General features: G+C 44.1%; 1 protein-coding gene across 1 annotated transcript in view; it reads left to right on the forward strand.

The window, feature by feature from the left end:
• The window catches only part of arhgef28a (Rho guanine nucleotide exchange factor (GEF) 28a), a 285,006-nt gene that overhangs the window by 223,084 nt on the left and 49,228 nt on the right, over positions 1–12,694 (forward strand). The window contains exons 23-25 of the mRNA XM_078213883.1: positions 1,636–1,890; positions 9,642–9,718; positions 11,338–11,516. Of these exons, the coding sequence (XP_078070009.1) occupies positions 1,636–1,890; positions 9,642–9,718; positions 11,338–11,516 (511 nt within the window). The remainder of the gene's footprint in view (positions 1–1,635; positions 1,891–9,641; positions 9,719–11,337; positions 11,517–12,694) is intronic.

Consider the following 12,694-nt stretch of genomic DNA (forward strand, 5'->3'; position numbering starts at 1 on the left):
CAGAGTGTGGCGACCAGGGGATTTTCACAGTAACTTCATTGCAGTGTTAATGTAAGGCTACTTATGACACAAATAAATAAATAAACTTTGTGCAGCCTGCTAAGTTAAATGAGAGTAGTGTGAAGCTCAGCAATAAACATGCTGTTGAGTGGCTACATGCCTCATTAAGAGGCTGGGTTTGTGTGAAGCTAGCTGCACTTAAAGCCAGCCTAAAGAGGAGGTGTATTCTGGCTGCACAGGTGCTGGAAGTGGCGAGGGAAGAGTGTCCAAGCAGAAAGACTCAATGGCTTAACGGGGCAGAGAACATGCTCCAAGGTTCCTTGTTGCAGCACTGGCGGCTTTAGTGCAGGATTTCAAGAGAGGGAAAAGGAGCCTCTATTCTCAAGGGATCAGAGGAGCTCCACGTGGATACTGGGAACAGAAAACTGTGACTGCCTGGGTCTTTTTGGCAGATTTTCAGAGTTGGTGAGGGTAGGTTAGCGAGTGGTCAAGGATTACTGCAAGGTAGATGGGGATTGGGTCATGCCACACTCCATCTCCACTGGAGGTGACATTCAGGTGTGGTGTGCCTAGTGATTTTCACGGTTAATGCAGAGACGATGGACTGGTTTCAGTTTCCACTTGTAGAAATATTCAGCCATTTTTGACAGGTCAGAATTTAACGTGACCTTCTTATCCTGGAAAGACTTTGCCTGAATTATCAAGGCAATATTGTTAAGCTCTGCCGAATACTACAGGTGTAGTGGACTCATTGGTCTCTCTCTGTGCCATAAATGATCCAGGGCTCCTCCAGATCAGTACAGACAGTGAAAGATTTCATTGAGTATTCCAATGGCCTGCTTTATGTGTCAGTCTGGCTTTCTTTATATGCATGCTAGCTACATTTTGGCTGAATTGTTGGAATCATGAGGCAGAAGGTCAGCGGATAGTCAATATTGCAGAGCAGCCACCCTCTGGTTTGACAAGGTGACTGAAATATAGTGAACTCACAGCAACTCACCAAGCTTCCTTCAATAGCACCTTCCAAACCCTCAACAAGTACCGCCTAAAAGACAAAGGCAGCAGCTGCATGAGAAAACCACCCAGTTCCCCTTCACCATCCTAACTTGGAAATATATCAGCATTCCTTCATTATCGCTGGGTCAAAATCTAGATGGACCACAGTGGCTCACCAGCACCTTTCAAGAACAATTAGGGATGAGCAACAAATGCTTGCCCAACCAGCGACACTCGCACTGCGTGAAATAATTTTTATAAAATTCTGGATCAGGCCAGCAAAATACATGCTGCACTTGCCTAATGAGTCAAGTGGCAAGAAAGACTGTGCAAAATTGGCCACTGGCCTAATTTGTTTATTGCTGTCCTTGTGACCATGACTGGTACCCGCAGCTCTGGCACGTTGGCTCAGGAAGTTTCAGCAGTCTGGGAGGGCTGGTGTGGAAGTGGGATGGGGGTGGGGAAGACCCTGGGAAGACCATCAGGATGAAGGTGAGTGGTAGCCAGCAGCAACCCTCAAATTTAATGTGGAGCTGGGACGAGCACTCTATTCAGCTCTTTGTTTGCCTCAAACAGATTTCAGCTAAAGGTGTCTTAACTGAATAATAACACACTGACATTTTGTTTTATTATTCACAGAAGGAACAGAAGAGAATGAGGACATTTCTAAATCTCTTAGTTTGATAAAGGATGTAATAGTAGCAGTAGATACAAAGGTCAACAAATATGAGAAAGAGCAAAAACTACTGGACATCTTAAATAAATTTGAAAACAAAACATACGCCAAGTTAAAGAACGGCCGCACGTTCAGGAAGCAGGACCTCAACAACAGAGGGAGGGAGTTACAGCATGAGGGTTCCATGTATTGGAAAACAGCCACGGGACGATTGAAAGGTAAAGCAGCAATAAATTCAATGTTCTACCAAAAATTACACTTCACTGCATATAAAGTACTTTAAAAATTATCTCGTTAAAACTGGAGCTGGGAAGCATGCATGGTTATAAATCTTTTGACACGTGGGCAGTTCCAAAAAAGAGTCCCATTTGACTCGAAATGTTAACTCTGTCTCTCTCTTCACAGATGCTGCTGACCTGCTGAGTCTATCCAGTACTTTCTGTTTTTTTTATTTTAGATTTCCAGCATCCACCATATTTTGCTTTTATCTTAGGGTCATGTTTGACCCTGGCAATAGCATAAAACAGACAATATTGGCTCAGCTATCCATTAAACACCTCTCCATTTTCATCATTGCTTCACACCATTACCTGAAGTCAGAATTACTCACAGTTAACCAAAATGGAAGATTTGACAGCTTGTTCATCTGTGGATTTACTGAGCTTTAATATGGCCTACTTTTCAGCTCAATGTTTTCAGACATACACATTGAAAACCCATAGAATCATGACTGCCTAAGAATTCACATTTCTTAAAGCTTTTTATGAAATTCTTGGATGCCTGGGCATCCTCCTTTCACTTCATAGCTCTTGTCCTGGGAAACATGGGTGATATAATGAAGTGGAGATGCCGGCATTGGACTGGGGTAAACACAGTAAGAAGTTTAACAACACCAGGTTAAAGTCCAACAGGTTTATTTGTTAGCAAAAGCCACACAAGCTTTCGGAGCCTTAAGCCCCTTCTTCAGGTGAGTGGGAATTCTGTTCACAAACAGGGCATATAAAGACACAAACTCAATTTACATGAATACTGGTTGGAATGCGAATACTTGCGGCTAATCAAGTCTTTAAGATACAAACAATGTGAGTGGAGAGAGCATCAAGACAGGCTAAAGAGATGTGTATTGTCTCCAGACAGGACAGCCAGTGAGACTCTGCAGGTCCAGGCAAGCTGACCTGTCTGGAGACAATACACATCTCTTTAGCCTGTCTTGATGCTCTCTCCACTCACATTGTTTGTATCTTAAAGACTTGATTAGCTGTAAGTATTCGCATTCCAACCATTATTCACCAGAAGAAGGGGCTTAAGGCTCCGAAAGCTTGCGTGGCTTTTGCTACCAAATAAACCTGTTGGACTTTAACGTGGTGTTGTGAAACTTCTTACTGTGATATAATGAAGTCATAGTTCAAGGCTAATTGCCGCTAAGAATCCCCCTCTGCAATCCCTTAGTTCCCTGCCTTGTGTGCTCCATCTATCCTGTTGGTCAATTTGAAATGATTCCCCAGTGGTCATGGCTAAGGAGGTGGACATCTATTGAGGACACTGGAAATGGTCTTGGTTGAAACTCTCAGCAGTTTTGAGCTTTAACAGCACAACTTAAGAATCAACAAGGTCATCTATGTGCGAATCCACAAGAGATGGGTGAGATCCTAAATTAATGTTTCTCATCAGTATTTACTGATGAGAAAGGCATGGATGTTAGGGAACTTGGGGAAATAAATAGTGATGTCTTAAGGAGTGTACATGGAGAAGGAAATGCTGGAAGTCTTGCAGTGCATCAAGGTAGATAAATCCCCAGGACCTGTTGAAGTGTATCCCAGGATGTTGTGGGAGGCTAGGGAGGAAATTGCGGGTCCCCTAGCAGAGATATTTGAATCATCGACAGCCACAAGTGAGGTGTCTGAAGATTGGAAGGTGGCAAATGTCGTGTCTTTGTTTAAAAAGGACTGCAGAGAAAAGCCTGGGAACTATAGGCCGGTGAGCCTCACATCTGTAGTGGGTAAGTTGTCAGAAGGTATTCTGAGAGACAGGATCTACAGGTATTTAGAGAGGCAAGGACTGATTAGGGACAGTCAGCATGGCTTTGTGAGTGGAAAATCATGTCTCACAAATTTGATTGAGTTTTTTGAAGGGGTAACCAAGAAGGTCGATGAGGGCAGTGCAGTTGATGTTGTCGACATGAACTTTAGCAAGGCTTTTGACAAGGTACCGCATGGTAGTCTGCAACATGAGGTTAAATCTCACGGGATCCAAGGTGAGGTCCCCAAATGGATACTAAGTTGGCTGGATGACCGAGACAGAGGGTGGTTGTAGAGGGTTGTTTTTCAAAATGGAGGCCTGTGAACAGTGGTGTACCTCAGGGATCTGTGCTGTGTCCATTGTTATTTTTCATTTATATTAATGATTTGGATGAGGATTTAGGAGGCATGGTTAATAAGTTTGCAGATGACACCAGGATTGGTGGCATAGTGGACAGTGAAGAAGGTTATCAAGGATTGCAACGGGATCTTGATCAATTGGGCCAGTGGGCTGACGAATGGCAGATGGAGTTTAATTTAGATAAATGCGAGGTGATACATTTTGGTCGATCGAACCAGGGCAGGACTTACTCAGTTAATGGCAGTTGGGGAGTGTTATAGAACAAAGAGATCGAGGGGTACAGGTTCATAGTTCCTTGAAAGTGGAGTCACAGGCAGACAGAGTAGTGAAGAAGGCATTCAGCATGCTTGGTTTCATTGGTCAGAACATTGAATACAGGAGTTGGGACGTCTTATTGAAGTTCTACAAGACATTGGTAAGGCCACACTTGGAATACTGTGTACAGTTCTGATCACCCTATTATAGAAAGGGTATTATTAAACTAGAAAGAGTGCGGAAAAAATTTACTGGGATGCTACCGGGACTTGATGGTTTGAGTTATAAGGAGAGGCTAGGTAGATTGGGACTTTTTTTCCCTGGAGCGTAGGAGGCTGAGGGGTGATCTTATAGAGGTTTATAAAATAATGAGGGGCATAGATCAGCTAGATAGTCAATATCTTTTTCCAAAGGTGGAGGAGTCTAAAACTAGAGGACATAGGTTTAAGGTGAGAGGGGAGAGATACAAAAGTGCCCAGAGGGGCAATTTTTTCACACACAGGGTGGTGAGTGTCTGGAACAAGCTGCCAGAGATAGTAGTAGAGGCGGGTACAATTTTGTCTTTAAAAAGCGTTTAGACAGTTACATGGATAAGATGGCTATAGAGGGATATGGGCCAAATGCAGGCAACTGGGACTAGCTTAGTGGTTTAAAAAAAGGAGCAGCATGGACAAGTTGGGCTGAAGGGCCTGTTTCCATGCTGTAAACCTCTATGACTCTACGACTCTAGCTTCAGCCTGCAGAATCACACATGGACAAGGGCAGGTGTGACTCAATTGGCTGTGCAACACTGACAAGGGCATGGGAGGAGCAAGTGACAGGGGAACAGGTATGCTGTCATCCTGAGACAGGATAGCAGTTGCCACTATTGTCACCCTTCTGGGACTGCACTTTAGTGCTGCTATGGTTCTGCACAAAAATAGAGGAATATGGCATAGTGGAATTAACCTTCGGAACTATCCCTCGGCACAAGTTAGCAGCCATCAGCGCCTGCATGGCAGCTCTGTGAACTGCCCTGCCTTTGTTACCTCTAAACTTGAACAAAGAACAAGTACAGCACAGGAAACAGGCCCTTCGGCCCTCCAAGCCTGTGCCGCTCCTTGGTCCAACTAGACCAATCGTTTGTATCCCTCCATTCCCAGGCTGCTCATGTGACTATCCAGGTAAGTCTTAAACGATGTCAGCATGCCTGCCTCCACCACCCTACTTGGCAGCGCATTCCAGGCCCCCACCACCCTCTGTGTAAAAAACACCCCTCTAATATCTGAGTTATACTTTGCCCCTCTCACCTTGAGCCCATGACCCCTCGTGAATGTCACTTCTGATCTGGGAAAAAGCTTCCCACCGTTCACCCTATCTATCCCCTTCATAATCTTGTACACCTCTATTAGATCTCCCCTCATTCTCCGTCTTTCCAGGGAGAACAACCCCAGTTTACCCAATCTCTTCTCATAGCTAAGACCCTCCATACCAGGCAACATCCTGGTAAACCTTCTCTGCACTCTCTCTAACACCTCCACGTCCTTCTGGTAGTGCGGCGACCAGAACTGGACGCAGTACTCCAAATGTGGCCTAACCAGCGTTCTATACAGCTGCATCATCAGACTCCAGCTTTTATACTCTATACCCCGTCCTATAAAGGCAAGCATACCATATGCCTTCTTCATCACCTTCTCCACCTGTGTTGCCACCTTCAAGGATTTGTGGACTTGCACACCTAGTTCCCTCTGTGTTTCTATACTCCTGATGACTCTGCCATTTATTGTATGACTCCTCCCTACATTATTTCTTCCAAAATGCATCACTTCGCATTTATCCGGATTAAACTCCATCTGCCACCTCTCCGCCCAATTTTCCAGCCTATCTATATCCTGCTGTATTGCCCGACAATGCTCTTCGCTATCCGCAAGTCCAGCCATCTTCGTGTCATCCGCAAACTTGCTGATTACGCCAGTTACACCTTCTTCCAAATCATTTATATATATCACAAAGAGCAGAGGTCCCAGTACAGAGCCCTGTGGAACACCACTGGTCACAGACCTCCAGCCGGAAAAAGACCCTTCGACCACTACCCTCTATCTCCTATGGCCAAGATGTGGAGATGCCGGCGTTGGACTGGGGTAAGCACAGTAAGAAGTCTCACAACACCAGGTTAAAGTCCAACAGGTTTATTTGGTAGCAAATACCATAAGCTTTCGGAGCAATGCTCCGAAAGCTTAGAACAGAGACCACTCCATCTGACGAAGGAGCATTGCTCCGAAAGCTTATGGTATTTGCTACCAAATAAACCTGTTGGACTTTAACCTGGTGTTGAGAGACTTCTTACTGTCCTATGGCCAAGCCAGTTCTCCACCCATCTAGCCACTTCTCCTTGTATCCCATGAGCCTTAACCTTCTTAACCAACCTGCCATGTGGGACTTTGTCAAATGCCTTACTGAAATCCATATAGACGACATCCACGGCCCTTCCTTCGTCAACCGTTTTTGTCACTTCCTCAAAAAACTCCACCAAATTTGTAAGGCACGACCTCCCTCTTACAAAACCATGCTGTCTGTCACTAATGAGATTCTTCCGTTCTAAATGCACATACATCCTGTCTCTAAGAATCCTCTCCAACAACTTCCCTACCACGGACGTCAAGCTCACCGGCCTATAATTTCCTGGGTTATCCCTGCTACCCTTCTTAAACAACGGGACCACATTCGCTATCCTCCAATCCTCAGGGACCCCACCCGTGTTCAAAGAAGCGACAAAGATTTCGTCAGAGGCCCAGCAATTTCATCTCTCGTCTCCCTGAGCAGTCTAGGATAGATGCCATCAGGCCCTGGGGCTTTGTCAGTTTTAATGTTCCCTAAAAAACCTAACACTTCCTCTCTTGTAATGGAGATTTTCTCTAACGGGTCAACACCTCCCTCCGAGACACTCCCGGTTAACACGCCCCTCTCCTTTGTGAATACCGATGCAAAGTATTCGTTTAGGATCTCCCCTATTCCCTTGGGTTCTAAGCATAATTCCCCTCCTTTGTCCCTGAGAGGTCCGATTTTCTCCCTGACAACTCTTTTGTTCCTAACGTATGAATAGAATGCCTTAGGATTCTCCTTAATCCTGCCTGCCAAGAACATCTCGTGACCTCTTTTTGCCCTTCTAACTCCCCGTTTGAGTTCTTTCCTACTCTCTCTGTATTCCTCCAGAGCTCCATCTGTTTTCTGTTGCCTGGACTTAACGTATGCCTCCCTTTTCATTTTAATCAGATCCTCAATTTCCCTGGTTATCCACGGCTCTTGAATCCTACCTTTACTATCTTTCCTTTTTACAGGCACATGCCTATCCTGCAGCCTTATCAATAGTTCCTTAAAAGACTCCCACATGCCAGACGCGGACTTACCCTCGAACATCCTCTCCCAATCAACATCCACCAATTCCTGCCTAATCCGGCTATAGTTAGCCCTCCCCCAATTTAGCACCCTGCCCGTAGGACAGCACTCATCCTTGTCCATTACTATCCTAAAGTTAACAGAGTTGTGGTCACTATTTGCCACATGTTCCCCTCCCGAAACTTTGACGACCTGACCGGGCTCATTTCCCAGAACTAGGTCCAGTATAGCCCCCTCTCTAGTCGGGCTATCTACATACTGTTCCAAAGAACCTTCCAGTACGCATTTTACAAATTCCTCCCCGTCCGGACCCCCAGCTCTAAGCACTTTCCAGTCTGTGCCAGAGAAATTAAAGTCCCCATTATGTTTTCTGCACCTATCCAGAATCTCCTGATATATCCTTTCCTCCACTTCCCGTGGGCTGTTGGGTGGTCTGTAGTACACCCCCAGCATAGTGACTGCACCCTTCCTGTTTTTGAGTTCCACCCACAGCGACTCAGTACATGACCCCTCTAAGTTGTCTACCCTCTGCACCGCGGTAATATGCTCCTTAACTAATATCGCTACTCCCCCACCTTTTTTAGCCCCTCCTCTGTCTCTGACTATTGTAACACTCTTCTGTCCAGCCTCCCATTCTCCACTCTCCATAACCTTCAGCTCATCGAAAATGCTGTTGCCTGCACCCTAACTCACACCAGTTCCGCAATAATCATCCCTGTGCTTGCTGACCTATTTTGGTTTTGAGCCCAGCAGCCCCTTGGTTTTAAAATTTTCATCCTTGTTTCCAAACCCCTCCATGGCTATGCCTTTTTTTTTGTCCCTGTGACCACCTCCAATCTTACAGCCCTCTGAGGCTCTGGTGACTTGCACATTCCCTGTTTTAATTGCTCCATCATAGGTGGCTATACTTGCAGCTGCAGAGGCGTTAAGGTCTGGAATCCCCTTCTAAAACCTTTCCACTTCTTCACCTCATTTCCCTCCTTTAAGCGGCTTCTTAAAACCCACCTGTTTGAACGCACTTTTGGTCATCAGCCCTAACATTGCCTTATGCAACTTGGTATTAACCTTTGTTTGATAATGCTCCTATGAAATAGCTTGAGATGCTTTACCATGTTAAAGGTGCTATATAAATACTATATAGTACTGCTGTTTTTGTGTCAAAGTTGTTCTAAGAGGCTTCACAATGGTGCATGTCTCTGTCATGACACTGGCCACTTAGCCCGTGCTGGACAAAATTGCATCTATGCTGTGTGCAAGCCCAAACTCAAATTGGAGCTGGGTTTGCACACAATCCTGCTGGTATCCTACCCCGTTCACCTACCATATCTTGAAGCTCATCAGCCTTCTTTTGTAGACTGGATCCTCAGTAATTATCTGAGTCATTTTTCAGCAGAGCAAATATGTGATCTCACACTCCAATGAGCTGGCACCGGTGACCTTTTATCCCCCTGTCCAGCATACTTATTGCCAGTGTTTCACCACACGAAGGCCCCTCTTGTATTATATCCCCTAAAGTCCACAATGTGCCAATCTCTATACTGCTGCTTGCTTGGATCGAGTGATGCTGCATCTTGAAAATGGGGTGAAATAGTAGCGATTCAGTTCCTTCACAAGACAATTAAATTCAACAATTTGCATCTTAACAGCATTGGCTAGATTTGAATCCAAAGCATAGAGAGAACAGATAGTGTCCAAGCTTACTGAACCACTCAGATTCACAAATTAACATTATTTTCAGGTTTAGAATGCATTTCAGAAACTTTACCGCAGTTACACACATTGCAATCAATAATACTTGCATGGACCCAAGAAGCAGATGATGCTCCTGTGTTCATATCCTGAACTAGAAATTCAAGAGAAATTTGAAAACCAGACGCACGGATGAATGGTACAGAAATAACTAATAGCACCAAAAGGATACCTGAATTCTGTGTTTTACAATATCTTAACTTTGTTTCAGATATCACAGCTCTGCTTCTTACTGATGCACTGGTTTTCCTGCAGGACAAAGACCAAAAATATACTTTTGTGACTGTGGTGAGTTCAACTTATTTTATCTTGGAACATATTAAAGCTGACTTACCATAAAATAAACAGCCACTTTTCTGAGGTTACCATTGATCCTCTATTGAAGTTACAATGAGAGATCGGGAGAACCCATTTGGGAATTCTACCCCTCATTTTTATAGTACAGCATAGTACCTCTGGATGTGCAGCGTTCCTTCTGTTTCTGATATCTATAGTAGAATTTGATGAGGTGCCAATTCATACAGTTCATTATTTTTCTGCATTGACCAGCCACATTGGAACTACAGTTTTGTGTCTCTACTCCTATCTTGCTCACAGATGCACCACTTCTGCTGAAATGAGAGAGAGTTAGGCTGAGCACCTATCCTTCTCCCTCATATTTTTTCTCATCGATATGCTTCTCTTCTTCACAAAATCCATAAGCATGGGCTCAGCTTCCACAGGCATGCTGATGATACCCAGTAGTGATAGCTCTCTCACATTTCTTTCACTCTTGCAGGCCTTAACTGTGTTGCTTAACTGACTTCAATTTTCAGATAGGTCATTACATCCTTAGTTGAATAGTAGTAAGACCAGATCCATGGTTCTTAGAGCATTCCACTACTCCGTTCCCTTCACATTGTCTTTATTTCTGCCTCGCCTCCTACTTGGGTTCAATAATCTTGACAGTCTCTCTGAACTTGAACTTTGTTTCAAACCCAGCATTCTGCCCAGAACCATGACTGCTTGTATCCATCCCCAAAATCTCTACTCATAAATCAGATTCCCTCTGCACAAATATTCCTCAGGACTTTTGATGCCTCCATGTCAATTATTCCAGTGTTTTCCTTGCCAACCTTCCTTGGATCACAGCCCTGTGGACGTTCCTTGGACCACAGCCCTGTGGACCTTCCTTGGACCACAGCGCTGTGGCACATTCACCTCTGAGCTAGAAGGTTGTGGGTTCAAATTCCACTTCAGAGACTTGAGCACAACATTTAGGCTGACAGTTCATTGCAGTAATGTTGAAGTGTGCCATCTATTGGATGAGGCATTAAATTGAGGCCCCTTCTGTCCTCTCTGGTGGATGTAAAAGATCCAAAGGCACTATTTGAAGAAGAGCAGGCGAGTTCTCTGTGTCCTGGCCATTGTTTATTTCCTCGATCAGTATCACTGAAACAGATTTCATGGTCATTATTCCACCGTCCCCTTCAGCCTTTGGTTTCTTGTCTATCCCACCATTGGTGTTGGAGCTACCCACAGCCTAGACCCTGCTCTCAAGAACTTACTCCCGACAAGATCCCTCTGCCTCTCTCTTCCTTCAAAGACCCTCTCAAACCCAAATGTTTTCTGCCAAGTCTTTTTTTCAACCAATATGAAGTTTACCTCTGCTAAGGAAATATTTTCAGCAGAGTGAAATGGTTAAAATATCTGTGTCTGACTGTGATGTATCATTTTTAAAACATAGAAGTTTATCTCGTGACAAATAATTTGTATTCTGCTAGTTACCTCTTTTATTTATTAACTACAAATATTTATCTTTTGTTCTTTTTGTGTAAATACGGGATCACTAGACACACCTAAAGATAAATTAAATTGCAATATAGTTTTTCATTTATTTTCATGTGGTTTTGAATTATTCACATTAGGACCAGAAGCCAGCTGTTATCTTGCTGCAGAAATTAATTGTCCGAGAAGTTGCAAATGAGGAGCGAGGAATGTTCTTGATTAGTGCTTCATCTGCTGGACCCGAAATGTATGAAATGCACACAAACTCAAAGGAGGACAGGAATAATTGGATGAGATTGATTCGAATGGCAGTAGAGAGGTATAGAAACACTGTCCCATTTCCCATTACAGATGTAATGAACTGTGGTGATAGAACAGAAATTACTCAGGAAGTGACACCATTTTCTGTAATTTATTGTTTCTATTGTCAATGATATCATGTTTAATGCACAACATTTTATTGTGTTTATTTTCCATCACAATTGTTGCACAGCGCACCCGGAAGGAAACATGATAGTTTTTTCTTTATTCTTTCATGAGATGTAGATGTCACTGGCAAGGCCAACGTTTGAAGGCCCTGGAACTGAGTGCCTTGCCACACCATTTCAATGGGCTTTTGCAAGGCAATCACATTGCTGTGGATCTGGAGTCACATGTTTGCCAGACCGGGTTAGGGCAGCACAGTTGCTTCCCTAAAGGACTTTAGTGAACCAGATGGGTTTTTACCACAATCAATGATTGTTGGCACAGCCTCCATTACAGAGACATGCTTTACATTCCAGATTTATGAATGAATTGAATTTAAATTCCACCAGCTGCCATGGTGGGATTTGAACCCATGTCCCCAAAGAACTAACCCGAGCCTCTGGATTACTATTTCAGTGACATTACCACAACACTCCTATCTCCACAAAAGCACTGAATATGAGCTCCATTTAACAGGATTAAAAATGATTAAAAATACCTGTTATTAAGGATGAATGAGAGAGGTAGTGTGACGAACAAGTGTCTGTGCTGGTAGATACTCTCTTGAATTTAACTACAACAGTTTTTCCCTTGCATGGCCTGAATATATTTTTTTGAGAGTTGGCACACAAATCCCTTTACATACTTATACAATGGGACGTAACAATAACATTTGCTTATGGCCTGGACCAGATACTCATTTTCAGTCTCTCTGAAGGCAGACCGTGTGAGTCCTTGGTGACACGAAGCTTGATATGAATTGCTAAGCTGCTTCAGTTCCTGCCAGTGGAACATGTGGAGGAAAATCACAACTGGATTAATGTATTCTTGTCAACACAATGGGCGGGATTCTTCGGCCGTTCGCTGGCGATGGGATTCTCTGGTCCTGCCGCCAATATGCCCCTACCCGCAAGTTTCCCGGCGGCATGGAGTGGCTTCAATGGGAAATCCCATTGTTGCCAGTGGGACCAAAGAATCTCGCCGCCAATAAACAGCTCACCATCTCCCGCCCACCAAGAGACATGTGCTTGG

The sequence above is a fragment of the Mustelus asterias genome, chromosome 6 (genome assembly GCF_964213995.1).
Source record: "Mustelus asterias chromosome 6, sMusAst1.hap1.1, whole genome shotgun sequence".
NCBI classification, from domain to species: domain Eukaryota; kingdom Metazoa; phylum Chordata; class Chondrichthyes; order Carcharhiniformes; family Triakidae; genus Mustelus; species Mustelus asterias.